Source organism: Mytilus trossulus, chromosome 5 (assembly GCF_036588685.1).
Source record: "Mytilus trossulus isolate FHL-02 chromosome 5, PNRI_Mtr1.1.1.hap1, whole genome shotgun sequence".
NCBI lineage: Eukaryota > Metazoa > Mollusca > Bivalvia > Mytilida > Mytilidae > Mytilus > Mytilus trossulus.
Window position 1 is genome coordinate 5,198,909 of NC_086377.1, and position 27,572 is coordinate 5,226,480.

Here is a 27,572-nt window from a genome sequence, read left to right on the forward strand (position 1 = left end):
TATCAAAGATACTACGTTTTGGCAAAGTATAAATAAATTCTATCATTTTTATTGTAGAACCCCATTCCACCTTAAAATAACAAATGAAGGGTGACACGCATGATGTGTGATTCAAATCTGATTGACGTGCAATAAATAACAACTAGGAAACCCGATAGTACCATTGATTTAAAGAACATAATTTTATTTTCAAGTAAATTGTTAATTGAAATCAGTTTTAATCTTACTTTAGGTGGAAACATTATTATGTATATATCGTGATGTAAACAAAATTAAAACAACAACGTCTGTTTCAAAATTGATAATAAAAAATAAACATTGTGCATGAATATTTTTTAATTGTTTTTACATATATCAGAAAACACATTCATTTGCTGAAAACCTGTTAGACGAATCTTGTTTAGTATGTACTTTCTTTTGTGCCTCCATATCCAGATCCACCTCCGTACCCAGATCCACCTCCATATCCAGATCCTCCTCCATATACAGGTCCTCCACCATATCCATATCCTCCACTGGACCCTCCAGATCCCCCACCAGATCCTCCACCAGCTCCAGATCCAACTACAATAACAGTACCGCCACCGATACCAGCACCGCCGCCGAATCCAGCACCACCACTTCCACCGTAACTTTGACTAGTTACACTGTTTGGTAACACCTTACAGCATGTAGTCCATTTCCCTGGGAATAAGGGTGTTAGTCTGCAATACTTGTCCAAAACAAATTCTCCTTTTAAACATTGTCCTTTACGACAGGTACACCATACTTGACTACCTATAATCAACAAAACTCAATACACATTGTACTAAATGACTGCATGCATAATTATTTTATTGAGTAACAAGAGATAGAAAAAAATGAATTAACTAAGTTACATTGACGCTATATGGATTATGCCACTTTGTAATGATAGTTGAATAACTGTCGATGTGTTTGTTTAATGGAAAAATAAGAAAATATATTTTCAATATACTGCAGGCAAGTTAATAATATCATGAATATGTTCATTTATCATTTTTTTAATTATGAAGAAACTCAGGTTGCAACTCCCTGAGTCAAAGTTCATCTTAGATATATTGGGCTATTGTTTATTTTTTTTTTTTTGTCGTGTACCTCTTAAACTGTTTAGGAACTTAAACATACTCTCCCGGCTTTGAGAGTACTGACACAGATATCCAGGAAAACGGTTCGAACGCATGAAAATTATTCTTGTTTTTATTTTTTTTGGTTGACAGTTATTTTTATCTATTTTACATTTCCCACATCATTTTCACCAAAAAATGGTAACTTTATTTAAGTTTTTAATGCAAACAGGTGTACACGAGCATGCATCATGTGTATAGAGCTATTGGTGAAGCTCAATAAATGCATTACTAGTGAAAAGATTTTATAAAAATTATTCACTCGCTTATTATTGTCGATAATATTGCTTCTGTTAAGATTCATCAAGTTTATGAAGTTAATTGTATAGTTATACATCAATATTCTTAGGTACTGATTATACATAGTTTACACACTGTAACATTTACATTTGTAATTTACCTTTCTTTCCTCCTCCACCTCCTCCTCCTCCTCCTCCGCCTCCGCCTAATCCTCCGCCTAATAACAATAGTCCACCACTGCCGCCAGATCCAAGTCCTCCGCCACCACCACCACCACCATACCATCCATCGCCTCCACCACCATATGGGCCATGACAAAATGCAGATCCAACAACACTCAACAGCAGTAAAGTTATAATAGCCATGATGACTGAGGTTTGACAATTTTAACTGTGGTGATACAACTGTTTAGATCTGTATTTATACTACTCGATGTAACCACAACTTCTTTGATTAGGATTGATAATACTTATGTAAAGCAATATAACTTGATTGATTATTAATGATTCGACAGGACTTTTACAATTTACCAAAAAAATATTATTATGTCATTCTCTGCTTTGAAGTTACCTAATCATGCTGATGTAGTTACTTCATTTTTATTTTAGGGGCTAAAAATGAATACCTATTGTGTACACAACTTAATAACTAAATAATAGATATGTATAATTAGATATTTAATTGATAATGGGAACATTTTGTTTTTGTATGTGTAGAACATGATGTTTTGATTCTGAGTTATTGTATTGTTATTGATAAAAGTGAGATTTGTGATTACAGAAACAATGTAAGCAAATTTTTTTTTGGACATGTATACCTTATGCTCTGTTTGGCATACTTTTATATATGAATACCCAACTATTCTAAATATAACAATGTGTAGGCTTATTTGATTGAAAGACATAATTCCCAGGAATTATGAAAATTAACCCCAATCAACACTTACAAAGAATATATATTTAAAAAATTATATTTTATAAAATTGAGAATGGAAATGGGGAATGTGTCAAAGAGACAACAACCCGACCATAGAAAAAAAACAACAGTAAAAGGTCACCAACAGGTCTTCAATGAAGCGAGAAATTCCCGCACCAGGAGGCGACCTTCAGCTGGCCCCTGAACAAAAATATACTAGTTCAGTGATAATGAACGCCAAACTAATTTCCAAATTGTACACAAGAAACTAAAATTAAAATAATAAAGGCATGAGGCTCCTGACTTGGGACAGGCGCAAAAATGCGGCGGTGTTAAACATGTTTGTGAGATCTCAACCCTCCCCTTATACCTCTAGCCAATTTAGAAAAGTAAACGCATACCAGTACGCACATTAAAATTCAGTTCAAGTGAAGTCCGAGTCTGATGTCAGAAGATGTAACCAAAGAAAATAAATTAAATGACAATAATACATAAATAACAACAGACTACTAGCAGTTAAAGGGAAATCACACTATTGTTTATACGCATCGCTCTCGGCGCCGCCATAGTGTCCTAACTGTATTATGACGTCGCCGTTTTCGATTCCGTCGTAAAGGTTGTTAATTTATGAAAAAGCGAGCGCACGAAGGGACGTTCCACTAAAGCAGTAGAAATGATAATGGACATATCATATTTTTTACAACTAATATGTTGTACTAGCGAGTTTCTAGATTGTATTGGGGTTTACTTGCGGAATACAAAATAATTGGCAAATACTGCAGAATAAAAGGCATAAAAAAAAAGAAGATTGCATGATGAGCTGCTAAAATAGAAAGAATAAAAAATATTAGAAACACAAAATAAACATTAATAAATCCACTATCCAGACCATTATGATAAAAAGGATCTACCAATACAAAACACATAATCATCATGCATAATCAACACTAAAAACGTTGGAATTTCATAGCATATTCAATGTAACTTAGTCATTAGTTAGTACCCCTCCGACCATTTTCTCGATAACGAAGTCGATGACATAATATTTTTTTTAATTTTCTGATGTATAAGAATTTTATTAATCTAATCAAGAACCCATAAAGGGCATCATTTTACAACACAATATGATTGGAAGAAACAAAATAGAAAAATAATACATGAATATGTTCAATATCTAATTGAATTCTAAATTTCAAAAAATTCTATTGACTCATCTTGACCTTTAGTGCAAAAATAAAAGTGCTACCCGAAATGGACAAAATGTATGGCAAAAAAATAGGTAGTGAAATGGCACAACTTTAGCCGCGTAGTGCCGCAATGCGGTATGTAGGGTTCAGCGTATATTTTCGGAGGAGGGGGGGGGGGTACAAATAAACCAAGAGTACAAGCATGTTAGCGTATAGCTATCAGAATCTAGTTTTCTGCTCGAAAGAGGGTTGTAAATAAGAACAATAAGTTCCAACTTTCTCCAATCTAATTAAAATATTGATCTCTGATTACGTTATACTACATGTTTAAAATATTGATGCATGCAACGTCATAAATATAGTCTTCTCTACTACATGTATGAAAAATTCATCAAACATCTCATATAAGAATTTATCCGGCTCAGCCTGTCGGGTTTTACAAAGCAGAGTCAAAATTCATATGTTCTAGTTCTGAATATGCATTTAACTTGCCACTAGACGTAAATGTGTTAAGTCCTATTTGATATCGTTATTTATTTCAAATGGGACGACAGAAATGATATAAGTGTCGTCCATCTTTCCCAAATGTTCCTTTAATATCTAACGCCTGGGAACCATGAACAGTTAAGATAAGTTAGGGCAAGTTTGGATACAATGTTCAAGCTTGATACGGTCTAAATTGGGATTGTGATAACAAAATTGACATAATATAGGTTTCTGACACAAAATAAATGTGGTCAAAGATATTTAAAATCTATTGTGCAATACTGTGCAATTGGAGATTTCTTCTTGAGATATTTCGAAAATTTTCCCCCCAAAAAAATGAAACGCCACCCCCTCCCCTATGGAATAATTACCACCAAACTCAATCCCAGCCTTCCCTGTGTGGTATTGAATCTTGTAGTACAATTTTAGATAGATCCATACACTTAAACACAAGTTATTGTAAAATAGTAAATTTAGTAAAATGCTTGTTTGTGGCCCCTATTAATTCCTGAACGTTTTGAGCATTTACATGTACCCCTTAAATCAATTTTAGCCTTTCATTTGTGATATTGAATTTTGTGGTTCAATTTCAGAGAGATTCATTACTTCTCAATGTCATATAAGAAATTAATGAAAATCAAAAGGGTATTTACATCAACAGATATAAACAATTTATCAAAGTTGTATGAGCATTGATGAAAGCTTCATTGAGTTATAATTGTCCGAAAACTGGAAAATCCCCCTTTTTTAATTAATAAAACCCTTTAACTCGGAAACGTAAAATCAAAATTCACATAAAAAAAAGAAAGGGAGCTCACGTCAATAGACATAAACAATTCACCAGATTTATGACTATTGGTTAAAACGTTTTTGTGTTAATTTCTTAAATGTTGACGACGGGACGCACGGACAGATGTATACCATAATACGTCCCGAAACCGGGCGTATATATATATAATTATTCAACACGTACTATACATTTGGCTTTACCAGTCTCCAACAAGAAAAATATTTAACACACACACACACATGTATTTATGTAGAGATATATTCATGTCTCACAGAGTACTGCTAAACTGTAACAAACACATTAATTGTCCGTCTGTTTGTGATGATGTTCATCTAATATTTGCCACTGAAAGTTTTGCAAAATTCAAGTTTAGATGTAGGTTCGAGTTTAGGTCACTCAATTTGATCACTGTCGACAGGATTAAGGGGAGATTGTCTGATTCCTTCCGTGACTGAAAAGGACATCCAGATTTTAATACAAAGGTATAAAAAAGAAGATATGGTATGATTGCAAATGAGAGACCAAAATGACACAAACATTAACAACTATAGGTCACCGTACGGCAATGAGCAAAGCCCATACCGCATAGTCAGCTATAAAAGGCCCCGATAAGACAATGTAAAACAATTCAAACGAGAAAACTAACGTAGCTGTTTAACTCTTTATTCTTTAGTTCTTTAATTAACTATCAATTATGAGGGGGGCGGGGGTTAGAGGGGTCCTGATTCCGAAATCACGGGTTTAAAAACATGATATCCCGAGGTCCAGAATTTAAAAAAAAATCCCGACAACCCGAACATCGAAAAAAGAAATCCCGGATCCCGAAATCCCGAGCTTAAATACACTTGATCCCGACGTCCCGAAAAAGCACCCCCCCCCTCCCTCATAAATCAGAATGGGCAAAAATAGGTGCATTTACTACAATGAAAGATAAATGTGATAAAAAATATACATTCAAACAAAAAGAGGTGCACCAACAGAAAATAGAAACCACATTCTTAATCTTAATTTCATCAGATCTCAAAATTTAAATTCTTACCAGAATTTTTTTTCTATCTAACAGTATAACTCAGAAGTTTCTAAGTGTAACTCGAGCTTAAACTAGAAATCTGACTGAAACAAATATTCAAAATCAAACTTGAACTTTGAACTCAAAATTTTACTGGAACTCGAACTTAATTTGGTTCGATTATGGAGCGTTGTGTAATAACAGAAATGTTAGCCAATCTTAAATTTCTACCAAAAACGGTGTCATTGATGGCTTATTTAAGTGCTGAGTTTGTGGCTTTTTAAACACGGCATTTCGGGTTTTATATTCCCGGTGCAATGGACAAGTTAGTGAATTTATTCTGTTTGTAGTCTAAATGAAACGTGTTACCTTTCAGCCCAGATACCCTCAATCTTCCGAAGCAGAAGATTCTAAATCTGCAAGCCGTAAATAAATTCTTTAATACGGCATGAGGCACACATTAGTTTTTCCTATACAACAAATGCAATTAAAAATTTAGATGACTCCAACTTTGGCAATCACTTTTTAATAAACTGTTACTGTATGTTTAATAATGAAAAATTAAAATACCCTAAAAAAAATATTACTATATAAAAAAAATATAAAATTGTTTTAGTAAAAAGGTTTAACCCAATAGTTCAAAGCATTGCAAGAAATGGTGCAACGTCGTTCTGTAACGTTAAGAGAAAAAGTTATAATTCCCGCCAAAAATCGATAATAAGATTATTTCCATTGTAGCGGATTTTAAATTTCGGTGACCCCCCTTTTTTATTTATGCTTTTAAAATATCCCCTGAAGCTGCAACTAATGCAGAAGTTTGAAGGAAAAAACATTAGTAGATTTTTTTTATTTCAAGAAAAATCTAGAATAAATGGTAATCAAAAATGGTGGGAAATGTAAAAGGGCCTTAAAAAATAAGGAAACTGAGAAAAATAATTGTGTTTAAGATAAAAGTTACAATTGACTGTTTTAGTTAAACCAGTTAAACATCGTTTTTCAATAATTTTGCCTTCTTTTAGCATTTTTGAGCGCTATTTCTATATTACGGTATAACACAATTCTTTACTTTTTGATGACGTCATATCTCGAAAACAACATCGATGACCCCAAATTTTTTTTCGCCTAAAATATTGTAAAAAGTATGAGCTGTCTACATGCAAAATTTAAATGAATTATTATTAGTAGTTGAAATAGTGTGATTTCCCTTTAACTGACATGCTTGCTCCATACTTCAATTAAACTGACTAAAGATTATGATTTCATCATATGTACATCAGGCACAATCCTTCCTGTCAGGGGTTTAGTATCATACCATCATAACATATATGAGAAGAACATAACCCGTGTCATGCCAACAACTGTTTTTTTGAATAAATGTGTTTAGTTCCGGTGCAAATACCCTATAAGTGAATCAATATTAAAGCCAAAATATGCAATCTTTAATGACCTGACAACAGTGTCGTAACTATATCCCTTCTTAATAAGTCTTTTCAAAGGTTTTGTTAGTTTCTGAGGTGAATACTGACACCTTTGTGCTTTATAGAGAGTATTTCCATAAAAAAATGGATGTGAAATACCTGAACGTATATGAAGTCTGCATGTTGAGCTATATTTACGAATGATACCTTATACCGATGATAAAATTTAGTAAATGTTTTGACTAGTTTGTGATATCGAAAACCCTGGTGTAATATTTTTTTAGTAATACACAAATTACTCTCGTTAAAATCTAAAACATTGTTACTTACACGAGCGAATCGTACAAGTTGAGATATAAAAAACACCGTAAGATGGTGACAAGGGAACGTCACCATCGAAAAAATGGATAATTAACGACAGGAAACGAAAAATCATCTCTTTTATCATAAATCATCTCTTTTATCATATAGTTGTTAAACATTTGTTTCTTTGTATATTATGTATTGGTCGTATCTAATTTATTTAGTAACAATCTAATTTTTTTGAGTTTACACTTATACATATTTTATTTTTTCCTATCTTTGAAGTTTATTTTTAATATGCATATACCTTGGCAAGTTGTCCCTTTTACACTTATACCACATTTTCCTATATCTATATACATGTTATAATGTTAAACATCATTTACGAGAATTTTGTATAAATCTTTGAACATGAATTCTGCTTCTTTGTTTAATATTTGTTTGTTTTGAGATTGTGACACATTATGACTAATCTTCCCATATTTTGACAATTTTACTTATAATGTTTGTTTTTGCACACTTCGTTGTCGATGTAATTCAATTTGATAGAACTGTCATACAAGTGAGATGTTCAGCGCTTTAAAACAAGGTTTGATTCACCATGTTCTACATTTGAAAATGCATGTACCAAGTCGGGAATATGACAGCTGTTGTTGATTCGTTTGGTATTTATGATAAATTTTCGACTTCTGTACCAATGTGCTGCTCTTCCACTTTGTACTTCTGACTCATTACATTACAAGCCTGGTACCTTTGATAACTATCAATAATACTATTTACTGATTGTAATTATTTTGTATTGCAATTCTCATTTATGATTAATCAGATTTCACCAATTGTATATTATTTGGCTTGGAAATGTTAAAATTTGTTATTCTTTTCGTATGCATTATAAATATGGACGGCGAACTAAGAAAATCACCAGAAGCACATTTAAACTAATATGTCAAAAATTACTATGAAACGACTCATTAAGGTTGTACCCAACACCTTCACTAAAATTAATTTGGTTCGTTTAATTTTCATAACATTTTGACAAAGTATGTACTTCGACCCTTTGACAAAAATAGAAAAATTGCAAAAATTTTATCCAATCATTTTATCAGAAAAACTACACTGGTTATATAGCAGTTTGACAAACACTAAATTTGATCAATGAGCAGCTTAATATTAACTTAATACACAATGTAATTAAAACGTATAGCTGATTTTACAGAGTTATTTCCTTGTAGTGTTAGGTACCACTTTAAGTTTACCAAAGCTATACAAATCAATTAATAGAAAAAACGAAATAAATGCATACATGCTTTTTAAAACATCAGTCATGCATTTCTTTCATCACATCTGTATATCAATTAAATAATACTGTCACGTTCGACAATCTCTATATAACGGATTGTCATCTTATTTCATGTCCCTTTTTTTTGTTATATAATTGTGTGTCCTTAAACTGATACATTAGTGACCTTGATCGAATATTGCATGGCTATGACATGCACTCGTTTAGTATCTTATCATTTGGCATGAGTCACGAATCCTTCAACATGTTTAAGACAAAAATCGGTCAATTAAATTTACATTCAGGTAAACTGATTATATTATTTCCTTTAACAATCATTATTTTCTGATAGGAATTCAACAATGAATCCTATCACTAAAGCTTTAATAAACTCTAGATATTTCAGTTTACACGGGTCAATCTACAAAATATGATCACTTTTGACAAAAAAAATAAAAAAAACACATCTTAACGTCATAACAATCAACCCCTTTAACTCGTATGGGGTATGTTTGGTTAATCGTAATGGAATATACTTTTCACAGATTATAGAGAATATTTTTACAAATTTTCTTTCTTACAAGCCCGTTCCCTTTTCTTGAATATGACCTACCAAATAAGATTTATTACTACGTTAGTGCTAAAATAAGCATTGCGATCGATGTCATTTGTGAGAAAAACGTTGTTTTTATCTATATTAGCGTACTAAATTTTAATCCTGGTACCTTTGATAACTATTTACACCACTTGGTCGATGCCACTGCTGGTGGACGTTTCGTCCCTGATGGTTTTACCAGCACTTCGATGTTGACATGAATATCAATTATATGGTCATTTCTATAAATTTCCTGTTACAAAACTTTGAGTGTTTCGAAATAATAAGGATTTTCTGATCCTGGGAAAAGATTACCGTAGCCGTATTATGCACAACCTTTTCGAATTTTGGGTCCTCAATGCTCTTCAACTTTTTACTTGTTTGACTTTATAACTATTTTGATCAGAGCGTCACTGATGAGTCTTATTTAGACGAAACGCGCGTCTGGCGTATTAAATTATAGTTCTGGTACCTTTTATAACTGTTATTATCTAGTTTTGAAGAAAAAACATTATATTCTAGAATTGAACTTTCATATGCTCTACCATTTGTTTTCAAAGGTCAAAATATAAGGCTGTGTGGCATATTTTCAATGTAAATATGCCCGAACTTGTAAGAGTTTAGACAAACACTTAATTCATTAACTATCCCTACCTCGAATGTAGGGTTACTATGTATTTCGATATAAACACTATTCACATATATATTTTCTGGTAACGTTCCCAAGTTATATCTCTGGAGATGCAACCTACAGATAAGAACTGGGAACCAGTTTGTAAACAAAATTTATTTTCTATGAATATTCTAATTCTCCAAAAAAGAGGCGTGGTTTGATAAGCAATCTGTATTTACGAAGTGCAACCTGGAGGTGTAATGAGATGATAGGTGCTGTAATTTTTTTCCTTGATAATGTTTATGTACATTATGGCAACACTGTTTATCGACAGGATGTGTGTATTCCTATAGGCTAGGCAAATATTTCACCCCTTTAATATCAGGGATCTCCATGGCCTGACGCCATTTTTTTAAGCAATCATAATCAAATGCATGTAATTGCATAACACTCAGGCTTTTATATAGTATATTCCAATACAGTTCTAACGCCTGAGTGATATCCGGATAACGATCGCGAATCACTTGCACATGAGCTTGTACAGATAAATCAACAAACCAGACAGGATAATATTATCTGAAGATTATTTAACAAAGTTTCCGCAAATGCTTATGATAACTCAGATTAAATAAATAAATTAATAATCAAGTTCAAAAGCTTAAAAAATCGAACACGTGCTTTTATTTTGACTTACGCAATCAGCATCCCCCTTTTTAAGAAGTACAAAATAAGACGTAAAACAGTAATCATTATGTCATCGAAAATAACTCGAGTACTACATGCTGTAATGTAACGATAATATAGAATTACTTTAAAAGTTAAAAAGTTAAAAAGTAATTTTTTTTAATATTTCCCGTAAAGAAATATTGTATCGTAATTCCGAATTCATTTCGTAGTTTAAAATCAAATTGATACATCCGCATTTCCGGTTTTTTTTTAGACTTGAAAGATGTATGTTGCAAAGCATCGATTTGCTAGATAAAGTCATTAAAAACCTTTTCATTAAACAACGTTTGCTTTACAAATCTTTTTCAACTTTTACATAACCCGTACGACTCGTTTTGTCGTTGCTGCAAACCAGCCATACGGGTTCATGACTTCTGATTTGACAGTGTCCGTGAAAAATAAGCTGCACATGATTTTTAACCCCATAACAATTGCATAAAATAGCAAGAAAACTACATGGGGACCTTCGTGATAGCTATTGGTCATTATCGACTAAGGTAAAGGGAGGGGGCATGAGGGCTTGGACTTTGAAGGGTTACAAACGGCAAGTATTGAAAATAAATATACTTCTATATAGTATTTATAATGAAAATTCAATAAATATAATTTAAATAAGCAATGAATAAGCATTTTCACCTACATCCTTATGGTGTGGATGAACTACTTTTGATCGCGCTACACTGTACACTGTACGGCGTAGATACGGTTTATGATGGTGAAAGTTCCTCCATCGTTCAATTTTCATCCATGGAGATCCCTGAATTTCAGACTTGTTTTAAGTGTTTTCAGTTAAATGAAGAAAAAATGGTAAAGACACGTTTAAATGTTATTTAATTTATTTATTCAACAACACTTTTCGTTATCTTGAGTTCGTGTTGATTCTTTTTTTATTAAGTATGTACAACTATTGATGAAAATGTTTTTGTGAGTCTTTGTTTCTTCCTTGGCTTTAATTGTTATTGATATATTTTCTTTGATGATCAAGAATTTTTCAAAAGTACTACCGAAATTTTCCAAAAAGGAACTTACTTTACTTTAAACAAGTCAAATGTAAACGTTAATACATTTCCTTGATGTGGATATTTCTTTTTTACACCGGAAAATAAACCCTTAAAATTACGACAAAAGGGAACTTCCCTATTGAAAATTTGTTTACGGTGATCTTCTTTTGGCACCATTTTATGGTGTTTATATTTCACAACTTGTTCGCTATGGCAGTGTCTGTTGTGACGTTAAAGATAATAACGAAAATAATATATGTAGTACTGGAAAATAAATAAGTCAGGAATTTCGGAACTGTTAACAAAATGTCTTCCTATGTGACATTTACATTTTCTTACGTCAGACACGCGAAGTAATAAATGTGTTTGTTTAACTTGATAGATGCTTTTGTGCTTTTTTGTAAATGCTTGTTTGTTTTGAGATTGTAACACAGTGCTGTATCAATATTTTGACAATTTTATCTATTATATCTGTATGTCATGCATCGTTGTAAATAATGGACTTGTGATGCGACTGTCATCAAAGTGAGAGGTTTTGGCAAAACACTTAGGAATTTTGGTTCACAATGCTCTTCAACTTCGTACTTTATTTGGCCTTTTAAACTTTTTTGGATTCGAGCGTCACTGATGAGTCTTTTGTAGACGAAACGTGCGTCTGGCGAATATACTTAATTTAGTCCTGGTATCATTGATGAATTTATCTACTACATGTGTCATCCCACATCCTGTTCAGTGATATATCTAAACCCTAATGATATATTTAAGTAAAGGAGGACGGACTGTATTAATGATAATTTGGAAAGTCTTAATAATCATCTTTAAGTTCACAACGTTATACCAACGCATAACGATATATCGAAGGAGGGTTAACACTCTTGCTTTAAAAGCTATCTTCTAAGCAGGTCCCCTCAACTAATGATATCATGTTCGGAAATGCTAGCTCTATCTTTATGATATATTCTATTAAATATGACTTAATTATTCAAAAAAAGGAAGGAAATACAATGTTATTACTGTTGGATGATTTAAAGACAGTCGATTTCAATTGATCACGAATCCAAGTATCTCTCATGTGGATCCCTTCCGGAGCACCTTAGACCACCCCAAGTTTTTTATGTGTTTTGTGTTGTTTAGTGTTTAGCTTCTATGCTGTGTCTTGTGTACTATTATTTGTCTGTTTGTCTTTTTCTTTTTTTTAGCTATGGCGCTTTCAGTTTGTTGTATGAATTTGGCTGTACCTTTTGGTATTTCGCGCCTCTCTTTCTGATTGATTCTACTACTTGTGCTGTAAAAATTGTTGTGTTGTTTCACTCTAAACGTCAATCCAAAATTATTATAAATGGGAAGACTTTTCCATTTCAGGAAAAATCCGATAGCCATGCATAATTATACTAGTACAAATAAAAACACAACAGCTACATATCAAACTGCGCAATTACTTTAATCACTTTTAAAATACAATGCATTTTAATCTGTCAATTAATGATGGTTGAGTGTGACATCATTGTCGGTCTTCTACTTTTGATTCAGGAAATGTTATTGGTTACAGTGCATCAAATTTCTATTAAAAAAAATACAGATTGTCTGATTGAAGTTAAAGAGTGTGCAGTCATTGGTGTTGATTGATAACATTGAGACTGGTGAAATTTGAAAAAAAAACGCTCATCACTGTTACATTGTCATGTTGTATATGTGTCTTTAGGTTTCATAACTGAAACATATAAAAACATAAAAAAATGATATTTCATATCTGTAAATGGGACAAAGAATATATTTCGATAAATCATTTGTACGTTCGATATTTATAAAATTATACTTTTGACTTTCGACTTTCAATTGTGCAAAACGTCACCAGCGTCTGAGTAGAAAGTTGATAAACTAGTGGTATGCGTAAGAAACTATGTAAAAAAATAGTCCATTCGAAGTTACAAAATTATTGTAGATAAAAACTCCATATCAACTGCACAAAAAAAAAAATCCCCGATTTTCATGAAGTTTAAATAATGGGTACTGACGTTGTTTATTATCTGGATAACATGCTATTATATTTTGTATTTGTCTAAATATTACTTTTACCGCTTGGTATATTTTTTGCTAATTACATTTGACGTGGATCTGTACTTATAAATCGCGTCATCGTGTTATTCTGCTATGCTAAAGTTTGCATTATTATCTTTCATGTTTGCTTATGTGCTTTGTATATATGCCTTTTAGTGTTCTTTGATATATATTGGTTTTTAAAGGAATTGAGATTTTTACACAACAACTGTACCCATATTTCTGACCTATTCATCTAGTATATATGTATGTTTTGTTCATAAGTTTTTGTATAAGGTATAGGTAGCTATATCACAAGGTTTCATTCTCCATTTTCTACATACGAAAATGCATGTTTCTAGCCAGGAATATGACAACTGTTATCTATTCGTTGACTGTGTTTAATGTATTTAAGCTTTCGATTTTGTCATTTGATTAGGAACATTGCATATTTTGCTCGTCAATGTACACATTTCGTAGTTCCGTATATTTGTTATTTTATTTTATAGGCACATTGTTTCTTTCTATTTACCACCAGTAATAGTATCGATTTTGGAATGATTCTATATTCTATGCTATGGACTACAAGTGTATAATAGATAATATAATGTTTGTTTTAGTATCAGAATGTTTGAAGTAAATGATTCTTACTATTGCCTGTTTGTTTGACTTTTTTTCGCATTTGATTCTTTTCAAGAACTTAACATGATGTGCCTATGTTGAATCTGTTATAGCTAGGTTCTACTTTATGGTTGCATGTCATACGCATATAATAAGTTATCAAAGGTACCAGGCATATAATTTGATACGCCAGACGATTGTTTCGTAAATGAGCATGAATTATAAATTTGTCAGGGAATTAGATAAAAACCAAATATATATATATAAAGAAGATGTGGTATGATTGTCAATCAGACAAAGTTTTCAACAAGAATCCAAATGACAAAGAAATTAACAACTACAGGTCACCGTGACATTTAATTTATTATTATAACCATACATGTTACATTGCATGTGGAAAATCAGTAATTTAATAAATCATTTTAAAGAGACTCGAAGGTATAAAAATTTCAAAAAAATCTTAAACAGTTTTTTTATTTATTGCACTATTAGTTGTTACTTTATGATATGGTACAAAAATAAACCAAAAAAATCAAAAATGGAAATATTTTTTAAACTCAACAGTGACCTATATTTTTTTAATTACTTTTCACAATTAAGCTGTACTCAAACTAAACAATTGTAAAATTTAGGCGATTTCTGTAATTTAGTGTTTTTATATCCATATTTCTTTTATTAGATCAACAGAAAAAAAGGTACCTTAACAAAACTGCATGTTTCTGTCGAAAGCAGATTGTTAGTGGAGTTCGTGTTGTTTCTTAATTATTACTTTAAACTGTTGATGTAAATGTCCTTTGGTTTTGTGAGACTTTATTTACTCCTTGGTTTTGATTGTTATTGTTTTTTTTATGAACAGTGACCATTTTTATTTACTCATATAATAATTATTTACTATAAAGTTCATTTATAGAAAAAAATAGCGGAATCCTATATTTAAAAACAAATCTTTTTGTTAAATCTTAAAAGTTGTAGAGGATTTGTTTGAAGTCACCAAAAGTAATGCTAACAGGTTTTATCTGAGAAGATGAATTGTATTAATTTTGATCGAATCTTGTATGGCGATGACGTGCAATCGTCTAATATCTTATCATTTCACTTAAGGTGGCTCGTGGGTACAAAAATTTCAGCAAAAAATTAAACATTTGTATTTTCATCACAAATTTTATTTATTACACTATTAGTTACTACTTTATGATATGGAATTAAATTCATCCCAAAAAATCGATTCGGTTTGGCCCCAGATGACTTTTAAAATGATAATATCATCGAAAAAGCTCCAAATTATCTCCCTTTGGTGCAAAAATGTCATTTTTTGCATTAAATTTTAAATATCGTTTTAACTCAACGGTGACCTATATTTATTTTCATTATTGTTTTCAAATAAGCTGTACATAAACTAAATAATTGTAAAGTTTAAGCGATTTCTGTAATTAGGTTATTTTCTTTTCGATATAGCTTCTATTTTTCCTATTAGTTCAGCAGAAAAACAGGACATTAACAAAAATGTATGCTTCTTCCGGAGGCAGATTATTATAGCGAAATCCTAAATTAGATCAAGAATTTGATTTATACTCAGGAGCCCCCTTAAGATGGCCAAATCTGAAATTTTTTCATGACAAAACAAAGACAGTCTTCGTGTTGCTCATTAGAACATAAATTGGGGAAAAGCGGAATTTAATATGTCACTTATGAGAAAAAGAGGTTGTTTGAATAATTTGAAAGTGTAAATTGCGTAATTTTGTATCAAAAATGTATTATTGACTGAAGTACGTCATTATTTTCCCTCTGTGAGCATCTGACAGTCTGATAGCTTTTGACTACGTCACATAGTAACCGGTGTTATGATGACGTGTTTGAGGTTCCAATTGGGGATAAAAACATCGTATATACCCCGGCAGTTTCCTAAATATATACTAACATCTCTGTGTTGTTATCCAATCACAAACCTCGACACATTTGTAATCCGTAATATAACAATATGTAGGTTTAATTGATGGGAAGACATAAGTATGAAAATTAACCCCAATCAACACTTACAAAGAATATATATTTTTAAATAAATATTTTATAGTTGTTTAACATTTGTTTCTTTGTATATTATGTATTGGTCGTATCTAATATTTCTAGTAACAATCTAATTGTTTTGAGTTTACACTTATACATATTTTATCTTATCCTATCTTTGCAGTTTGTTTTTAATATGTATATACCTTGTCAAATGTAATAAATTAAATAATGTAATAAATTGATACATTGGATGGCGAGTTGTCCAGTTGGCACTCATACCACATCTTCCTATATCTATATACATGTTATAATGTTAAACACCATCTACGAGAATTTTCTTAAAATCTTTGAACATGAATTCTGCTTCTTTTTTAATATTTGTTTGTTTTGATATTGTGACACATTATGACCTCTCTACACACATTTTGACAAGTTTAATTGTTATGTCTGTTTTATCACATATCGTTGTAGATATAGTTGAATTTGATGGGACTGTCGACAGATACCAGTGAGAGGTTCAGCGCTTTAAAACAAGGTTTAATTCACTTTGTTCTACATTTGAAACTACATGTACCAAGTCGGGAATATGGCAGCTGTTGTTCATGCGTTTGCTGGCTTTTGTCATATGATTTTGCCATTTGATAGGAAGCATTCCTTTTTGAATTTACCTCGGAGCTTGTTATTTATGATACATTTTCAACTTCTGTACCAATGTGATGCTCCTCAACTTCTAGTACTTCTATGGATATATAACTATTTTGATCTGAGCATCACTGATGAGTCTTATGTATACAAAACGAGCGTCTGACGTACTAAATAATAAGCCTTGTACATTTGATAACAATCAATTACTCTGTTTACTGATTTTTGTTTTGTAATTGCAATTTTTCTCATTAATATGATTTCACCGATTCTATATTATTTGGCTTGGAAATGTTAGAATGGGTTTATATTTTCGTACGCATATGGACGGCGAACTGAGAAAGACACCAGAGCCACATTTAAACTAATATGTCGAAAATGACCAGGCAACGATAAGGTGGTAGCCAACACCTATACTAAAACTAATTTTTCTTGTTTAATTTTATAATTTTTTTTTTCATAAAAAGTATTCACTTCGACACTTTGACAACAATATAAAAATTGCAAAAATTTGAACCAACCATTTTATCAGAAATATTACAATGGTTATATAGCAGTTTGACAAACACTAAATTTGATCATTGAGAAGCTTACTATCCCCTATATACACAACATAATTAAAACGTTTAGCTGATTTAACAGACTCATTTCCCTGTAGTGTTAGGTACCACCTTAAGTTCACCAAAGCTATACAAATCAACTAATAGGAAAAAGAAATGAATGCATACATGCTTTTTAAAACATTTATTAAGCATTTCTTTTATCGCATCTGTATATCAATTAGAGGACAAATAATATTGTCACGTTCGACAATCTCTATATAACGGATTGTCAAGTAATTTTATGTCCGTTTTTTATTTTGTTATATAATTGTGTGTCGGTGGGTTGATTAATTGTAGTGACCTTGATCGAATATTGCACGGCTATGACATGCAATCGTTTAGTATCTTATGATTTCGCATGAGTCAGAGTTCCTTCAAGACAAAATCGGTCAATTAAATTTACGTTCAGGTATACTGATTATAGTATTTCCTTTACCAATCATTTATTTTCTGATAGGGTATCAACAATCCATCCTTTCTTTAAAGATTTAATAAACCATAGATATTTCAGTTTACACGGGCAAATCTACAAACTATGATGAGCCGATTACTTTACTAAGTTTGCCTCAAATTCAACCAACGATCGCAATACGAGAATATTTAACAAACGAGACAGTTTCACTTTTGACAAAAAAAACAAAACATCTTAACGGCATAACAATGATCACCTATACCTCGTACGGGGTATATTTGGTTGATCGTTACGGAATATCCTTTTCACATATGTTTTACAATATATTATATGTTTTATTTATGTATTATTGTCATTTTGTTTATTTTCTTTGGTTACATCTTCTGACATCAGACTTTTCTGCATTGGTTGGAGGTATAGGGGGAGGGTTGAGATCTCACAAACATGTTTAACCCCGCCGCATTTTTGCGCCTGTCCCAAGTCAGGAGCCTCTGGCCTTTGTAAGTCTTGTATTATTTTAATTTTAGTTTCTTGTGTACAATTTGGAAATTAGTATGGCGTTCATTATCACAGAACTAGTATATATTTGTTTAGGGGCCAGCTGAAGGACGCCTCCGGGTGCGGGAATTTCTCGCTACATTGACGACCTGTTGGTGACCTTCTGCTGTTGTGTTTTTTTATTTGGTCGGGTTGTTGTCTCTTTGACACATTCCCCATTTCCATTCTCAATTTTTTTTACAAGCCCGTTCCCTTTTCTCGAATATGACCTACCAAAAAGAGTTTTTACTACTAAATAAGCACTTCGATTGATGTCAATTGTGAAAAAGCGTTTCTTTTCTCTATATAAGCGTACTAAATTATAAGCCTGGTACCTTTGATAACCATTTACACTACTGGGTCAATGACACTGCTGGTGAACGTTTCGTACCCAAGGGTATCAACAGCAAGCACTTCGTTGTTGACATGAATATCAACTATATGGACATTTCTATAAAGGAGTAGGTCCGGTAAGGGTCGATTTTAGCCTCAAATTTCAGGTTCATTAAACGAAAGTTTTTGGACACTTTTTAAACACTTAAGTGTCTATTGTAATTGATAAGATTAGTTTATGTGAAAGATTTTAACTGATTTTGTCATTAAAAACACTCAGATTCAAGCTTTAATATGAAAAATCTATCAAATAGGCCAAAAAAACATCTTTTATCAGATGTTTTTTGTCAAAAATGAAAGTGGCCGCATCCATGTTCATCCGTAACATTTATACATGTTATGTATTATTATATTACACAACTTACATTTCAATATTAAGGGTAAACACGAATGCGGCCACTTTCGTTTTACACGAAAACCGTCTAAAATTTAACTAAAATGCTAGAATTGTGAAGATTTTAGTAATTTAGCATGACTTTATCATGTTTATGGTGCTAGTACCCGATATATGTGCATTGCTATGTCAAAAACAGCCCATATTTATGTAGCAGAAGCATTCTACTGTGTAGTAAAAAACTAAAAGTTTATATTTTAACAGCTTTGTAAAACTCCTATATTTTGGGGCCTACTCCTTTCCTGTTACAAAACTTTGATTTTTTTGAAATAATATGGATTTTCCTATCCCAGGAAAAGATTACCATAGCCGTATTTGGAATTTTGGGTCCTCAATGCGCTTCAACTTTTTACTTGTTTGGCTCTATAACTATTTTGATCTGAGCGTCACTGATGAGACTTATGTAGACGAAACGCGCGTCTGGCGTATTAAATTATAATCCTGGTACCTTTTACAACTGTTACTATGATGTTAATGTTAAACATACTGAATAAGAAACAATACGAACTCAAGATAACTGAAAGTGTTGTTGAATAAAGAAAATTAATTTAGACGTATCTTTACCATTTTTTCTTCTCATTAAAATGTGAATCATATCAGTCCAAAAAACAAGTATAATATTAAAGGGGGGAAATATTTGCCTAGCCTATTGGAATAAACACAACCTTTCGATAAACAGTGTTGTTCCGAAAACGTACATAAACATTATCAAGGAGAAAAAATACAGCATCGATCATCTCATTACACCTTCAGGTTGCACGTGTTTTTTTGTGAGTCTTTGTTTACTCATTTGCTTTAATTGTTATTGTCTTGATGATATATGTTCTTTGATAATCAAGAATTTTCAAAAAATACTTTTAAAATGTTCCCAAAAGGATCTTTGTATACTTTAAACAAGTCAAATGAAGTGGATATTTCTTTTTTACACCGGAAAATTAACTCATAAAATTACGACAAAAGGGAAGTTCCCTTTGCACTTTTTTTACGGTGATCTTCTTTTGACAACATTTTATGGTGTTTATATTTCACAACTTGTTCACTAAGGCAGTGTATGTTGTGACGTTTAAGATTATATCGAACATAATATATTTTATACTGGTAAATTAAGTCAAGAATTTCGTTACTGATATATCTTCCTATACGACATTTTCATTTTCTGACTCAGACACGCGAAGTTATAAACGTGTTTTTTTAACTTGATAGATGCTTTTGTGCTTTTTTGTAAATGCTTGTTTGTTTTGAGATTGTAACACAGTGGTTCTGTTGTACCAATATTTTGACTATTTTATTTATTATGTCTGTTTTGTTCACGCATCGTTGTAAATATATATAACGGAATTTTGATGCGACTGTAATAAAAATGAGAGGTTTAGCGCTATAAAATCAGGTTCAATCCACCATTTTCAACATATCAAAATGTCTGTACCAAGTCAGGAATATGACAGTTGTTTTCAATTCGTTTGATGAGTTTTGTAATTTGATTTGGCATTTGAATTGTTTTATTAAAAACTTTCCAATTGAGTTTTCCGCGGCGTTCAGTATTTTTGTGAATTAACTTTATACCACATATTTACTTATAAATTTTACTAAAATCATCTTTAGATAGAAATATTTGGTTTTAAAGTTTGGTTGGGTCTGTAGTAATATTATTTCAATCGAGATAAAACATTCTCATTTTTACTGAGATGTTATATATCGTGCCCTGGGAATTTAGAATTGATCCTGATAAACTTACCGATCCTTTTAATAACTTATTCTTAAAATTACCACTTCAAGACTATATGGTGATCTTTATATATTGTTTTAATTGGTATTAGTATTGATTATGTTATCAGTAAATTAAAAGCAAACTAAATATTATTGTTCTACATATACATATGTACATTCATGTGTCTATACAATCTGTTGATACCTGTATCTTTACCTTGCTCAATGTATTTTGTTTGTCTGACTGCGTATAACGTCTTTAAACATATTCCCTGGAATATTTGATGTGTACTAAATTATAAGTTAATGTTTGATGCCTGATTTGTTATCCATCATATGTTGAGGATTGATATGTTATTTTGCTACTACATGTGTCATCCCACATCCTGCTCAGTTATAGATCTAAATCCTAATGGCATATTCGAGGAAAGGAGGACGGACTGTATTGATGATAATTGGAAAGTCTTAATAATCATCTTTAAGTCAACAACGGTCAACCAACGTATAAAGGTATATCGAAGAAATGATAACACTATTGCTTTAAAAGCTTTCTTCTAAGCGGCTTCCCTCAACCAATGATATCATGTTCGAAAATTATAGCTCCATCTTTATGATATATTCTAGTGAATATGACTTAATTATTCACAACAAGGAAGGAAATACGAGAACAATGTTATTCCTGTTGGATGATTTAAAGAAAGTCGATTTCAATCGATCACGAATGCTAGTATCTTTCAATGTGACGGGTGCAACATGTGGAACAACATATGCTAACCCTTCTAGAGCACCTTAGACCACCCAATCTTTTTTGTGGGTTTCGTATGGCTTAGTCTTTATTTTCTATGCCGTGTCTTGTGTACTATTATGTGTCCGTCTTTTTCTTTTTTATTCATGGCGTTGTCAGTTTGTTTTCGATCTATGAGTTTGGCTGTCCTTTTTGGTGTTCCTCGCGCCCATCTTTCTGATTGATTCTACCACTTGTGCAGATAATATTTTTTTTTATTCACTCTAAAAATAAATCCAAAATTATGAGAAATGAGCTGACGTTTCCATTTCCGGAATAAATCCGATAGCCATGCATTATTATACTGGTACAAAAAAGACACACCAGCTAAACATCAAACTGCGCATTTACACTGTTTCTTGTGTAATTTAATCACTATTAAAATACAATTCATTTTAATCTGTCAATTTCTGATGGTTGAGTGTGACATCATTGTCGGTCTTCTACTTTTGATTCCGGAAATGTTTTTGGTAACAGTGCATCAAGTTTCTATAAAAACAAAATAAAAATAAATAAAGATTGTCTGATTGAAGTTGAAGAGTGTGTAGTCATTGGTATTGATTGATAACATTGAAACTGGTGAACTTTGAAAAAATAAAAACCGCTTATCACTGTTATATTGTTATGTTGTATATGTGTCTCTAGGTTTCATAAACACATAACAAAATGATATTTCAAAGAATATATTTCGATAAATCATTTTTACGTTCGATATTTATAAAATGATACTTTTGACTTCCGACTTTCAATTGTATAAAACGTCACCAGCGTCTGATTAAAAAGTTGATGAACTACTGGTATGCGTAAAAACTTATGTAAAAAAATAGTCCATTCGAAAGTACAAAATTATTGATGAAAAAACACTCTATATCAACTGCACAAAAAAGCCCCGATTTTCTTGACGTTTAGATAATCGGTACTGACGCTATTTATCATCTAGATAACATGCTAAAGTATTCTTATAATTGTCTAGATATTACTTTTACTGTTTAGTTTATTATTTGCTAATTACATTTGACGTGAATCTGTACTTCTACATCCCGTAATTGTGTTATTCTTCTATGCTAAAGTTTGCATTTTTATCTTTCATGTTTGCTTATGTGCTTTGTATTATGCCTTTTGGTGTTTCTTTGATACATATTTATTTTGAAGGGATTAAATCTTTAACACAACAACTGTACCCATATTTCTGACCTATTCATCTAGTTTATATGTATGTTTTATTAATAAGTTTTTGTCAATAAAAGTATGACGTTTAGGTAGCTATATCAAAAGGTTTAATTCTCCATATTCTACATATGAAAATGCATGTTCCTAGCCAGTAATATGACAGCTGTTATCCTTTCGTGTTTATTGTATTTAAGCTTTCAATTTTGTCATTTAATAAATGACGTTTGAATATTTTGCTCGTAAATGTACAAATGTCGTAGTTTCGTTTATTTGTATTTTTTTTTTATAGGCACAGGGTTTCTTTCTACTTTCCAACAGTAATGGTCACTTTGTTGGAATGTGTCTATATTCTATGTCATGGACTTAAAGTGTATATTACATAATATAATGTTTGTTTTATTATCAGAATCATTGAACGAAACGGTCGGTTCTATTGCCTGTTTGTTTCACTTTTGTTTCGCATTTGATTTTTCTCAAGATCTTAACATGCTGTGCTCATGTTGAATCTGATATAGCTATGTTTGACTTTATGGTTGGATGTCATTCGAATATAATAATTTATCAAAGGTATCAGGCACATAATTTGATACGCCAGACGCTCGTAAATGAGGATTAATTATAATTTGCCAGACAATTAAATGAAACAAAACATATATGATTGTCAATCAGACAAACAAATGTACTTTAACAAGACTGCATGTTTTTGTCGAAGGTTGATTGTGTGCATTAATGGTGACCCCGTTTTTTCCCCTTATAAGTAAACGATAAAGTTCATATATAGATAAAAAAGCGAAATCCTATTTTTGAAAAAAAAAATCGATTTATACCCGCGAGCCCCTTAAATCATTTAACAATTAGGTTTGTAAACTGCCTTCACATGCAGTCTTTTTGTTAAATCATAGACATTTTAGAGGATTTATTTCAAGTCACCATAACTAATGCTAATGGGTTTAAACTGATTAATTGTTGATCGAATCTTGTATAGCGATGACATGCAATCGTTTTGTATCTTATGATTTCACTTAAATATGGCGTATCATCAGAAATCCTTAATTTTTAAATTGGGCACTTTGAAACTTGGCCAAATATGAAAATTGGAAAAGAAACTTGTTTTTCATGACAAAACATATACAGCTTCCCTGTTGCTTCATAGAACATAACTTGGTTAAAAGCGGAATTCAATATGTCACCATGTAGAAAAGAGGTTGTTAGAATAATTTGAAAATATTAATTGGGTTCGGTTGTGAAATAGACATCCCAGAACGGTCAACCACCTCCTGATGGTGCCCGTAAAATTTACAAAGAGTCGATGTTAACCGCACATCTTGAAAGCGTCATTGCAAGCAGCAACCCTCCATCTCGTAAAAAAATGATTGAAAATTAAGAAATAATTCATGGGGCTTGAATATTTTCTGATTTTACCACGGGTTGTCCCTTTATGACAAATATTTTACCAATAGCGATAGCAAAGGGTAAAGTATTGGCACAAAGTTACAACTCGTGGTAGCATCTAGATATATTCAAGCCCCCATGAATTATTTCGATGCTAATAGGACAGATACGGTAATTCTTTTGGATTGAAGCTCTCTAGGTGGAGGCAAATATTTGCCGTTCCCATAAATAAACACACTATTAAATTGACGTAAAAGAACGGAGCAAACTGAATACGTGACATGCTTAAACTGTTTTCAATAACGAATGAAGATAGTTTTTGATGATAGTAAATGATAATTTACTTATATGTCTGTTATGTATATATAAAAAAATGGCTTATACTGCATTTAAACATCGTTTATTCACGTTTCCTTGTTTTGATGATTTTCAGTTTCCCAAGCGTGTATTTTCCCGTAAAATGCTTATATTCTAACGTCATCGTTCTATGACGTCGGTTACCTCATTCATAAAAAATCATATGACGTGGGAATCCGATCGGAACAGCACGAGCAATATATTCATATTTTAACACGGGTGTGTACTCAAAGCGTTTGAAGGACGTCAAGTTAGAATGCTACTTATAAAGGTCTTGATTAGCGTATCATCTCGATTATTCAGATTTGTGAAACGATAACGGGATTGTAGTTACGACAAAAGGAACATTCCGATATCAAATGTTTAACGAATATTCTAATATGGTCATCCAACTGGTGAATGCGTCTGTACAATTTATTAAGGAATCATTTCAACTTCATCATTTGGAACTCTTGCTTTATATTTAGTAGCAGCAACACTCTATTAAGGGAATCATGATGGGAAATACAAGCCTTGTAATATCGTGACAATTGGGAGATTTATACAACAAATACTGGCGATGCTGGAATATTGCTTCATAGAAATGGAAAGTTCACAATTGGGAGAGAAATGTTTTGTTTGTATCAGGGTGATTTTTTACAAACTAGGATTTTATATAAATAAGGTCGTTAGTTTTCTTGTTTGAATTGTTTTACATTGTCATATCGGGTTCTTTATAGCTGACTATGCAGTATGATATTTTCTCATTGTTGAAGGTCGTAGGGTGACCTATATTTGTTAATGTCTGTGTCATTGTGGTCTCTTGTGGACGGTTGCTTCATTGGAAATCATACGATATCTTTTTGTTTTTTTTAAAAGACGTATTTGGCACAACTTTTTTCTAATTTTGGGTCATCAGTGATTTTCAACTTTGTACTTGTTTGGCTTTCTTTATCTGCGTGTCACTGTGAGTATTATGTAGACGATCGCGAAAAGCATGTATAGTGTATTACAATATAAGCATGATACCTTGATAAATATTTGCATGTTGAGATGTCATATTGATATGTTTATTTGCGTATTTCATTTATTTCTCTGTCCGTACTGTTCTTGCACTTATCTGTACTGTAGTCCTGTAATCGATTTTATGTTATATTTAACATCGCCATAAAAGTGCGAGGTATGATTAGCGGCTAAACAAGGTTTAACCCACCATTTCTTCTTGAAATGTCCTGTGCCAAATCAAGGAAATGGCAGTTGCTATCTCATAGAGTGTTTGTTTGTTGCGTTGTCGTTTTTTTTTTTTTGCACTTCAGTGTTTCTGTTGTTTTCCGCGACGTATAGTTGATGTGTTTACCTCAGTTTTAGTTTAAATCCCGAATTTGTTTTCTCTCTATTGATTTATGACTTTCGAATGCGGTATACTACTGTTGCCTTTATAAGATCATAAAAACTGTGAATAATAAAAACAAATATGCATGCATATGTTTTAATTATATATTCACAGAATGCACATTCATTTGCTAAATAACTACTGTCAGACAAATCTTGTTTAGTATGAACTTTCTTTTGTGCCTCCATATCCAGATCCACCTCCATACCCAGATCCACCACCATATCCATATCCTCCACTGGAACCTCCAGATCCTCCACTAGATTCAGATCCAACTACAATAACACCACCGCCACCGATACCAGCACCGCCGCCGAATCCAGCTCCACCACCGGCTCCACCGTAACTTTGACTAGTTACACTGTTTGGTAACACCTTACAGCATGTAGTCCATTTCCCTGGGAATAAGGGTGTTAGTCTGCAATACTTGTCCAAAACAAATTCTCCTTTAAAACATTGTCCTTTACGACAGGTACACCATACTTGACTACCTGTAATCAACAATGTTCAACACATATTGTACTAAATAACTGCATGCATAGTTATTTTATTGATTAACAAGGGATAGAAAAACAGGAATTTACTAAGTTACATTGACGCAATATGGATTATGCCACTTTGTAATAATAGTTGAATAACTGTCGATGTGTTTGTTTAATGGAAAAATAAGAAAATATATTTTCAATATACTGCAGGCAAGTTAATAATATCATGAATATGTTCATTTATAAATTTTTAAATTATGAAGAAACTCAGGTTGCAACACCCTGAGGCATAGTTCACCTGCGATATATTTGACTGTTGTTTATCTACTTTGTTTGTCGTGTACTTCTTACATTGTTTAGGAACTTTAACATACTCTCTCGGATTTGAGAGTTACTGACACAGAAATCCAGGAAAGCGGTTCGAACGCATGAAATTATTCTTGTTTTTATTTCTATTTTGGTTGGCAGTTATTTTTTACATTTCCCACATCATTTTCACCAAAAATGGTAACTTTATTTCAGTTTTTAATGCATACAGGTGTACACGAGCATGCATAGAGCTATTGATGAAGCTCAATAAATGCATTACTAGTGAACAGATTTTATAAAAATTATGCACTCGATTATTATTGTCGATAATATTGCTTCTGTTAAACTTCATCAAGTTTATGAAATTAATTTTATAGTTATACATCAAGATTTTTACGTACTGATTATTTACATAACTTACCTCCTTTTCCCCAACCACCTCCTCCTCCTCCTCCTCCGCCTCCTCCCAATCCGCCGCCTAATAACAATAGTCCACCACTGCCGCCAGATCCTAATCCTCCGCCGCCGCCGCCGCCACCACCGCCATACCATCCGCCGCCTCCACCACCATATGGGCCATGACAAAATGCAGATCCGACAACACCCAACAGCAGTAAAGTTATAACAGCCATGATGACTGAGGT

At 32.2% G+C, this 27,572-nt stretch overlaps 1 protein-coding gene across 2 annotated transcripts; it reads right to left on the reverse strand.

Annotated features, from left to right (window-relative positions):
• Positions 1-288: 288 nt before the first annotated feature.
• Positions 289-27,572, reverse strand: LOC134718479 (uncharacterized). Of its 2 annotated transcripts, XM_063581039.1 has the most exons (3): positions 27,350-27,572; positions 26,353-26,625; positions 289-477 (listed from the first exon to the last, which is right to left on the reverse strand). In XM_063581039.1, exons 1-3 carry the CDS (start codon positions 27,558-27,560, stop codon positions 401-403), a joined length of 561 nt encoding a protein of 186 aa, XP_063437109.1. In that variant the 5' UTR covers positions 27,561-27,572; the 3' UTR covers positions 289-400. The 2 variants fall into 2 exon arrangements, with proteins under 2 accessions (XP_063437109.1, XP_063437108.1); XM_063581038.1 differs by lacking the exons at positions 26,353-26,625; positions 27,350-27,572 and adding an exon at positions 1,546-1,775 and having other exon boundaries at positions 319-777.

Excerpts from the sequence above, each read along its gene's own strand:
- LOC134718479 (XM_063581038.1), bottom strand. The coding sequence starts at position 1,750 with ATGGCTATTATAACTTTACTGCTGTTGAGTGTTGTTGGATCTGCATTT. Across the intron at positions 778-1,545 it reads AGGTGGAGGAGGAAAGAAAG|GTAGTCAAGTATGGTGTACC; the intron begins GTAAATTACAAA and ends TGTTGATTATAG.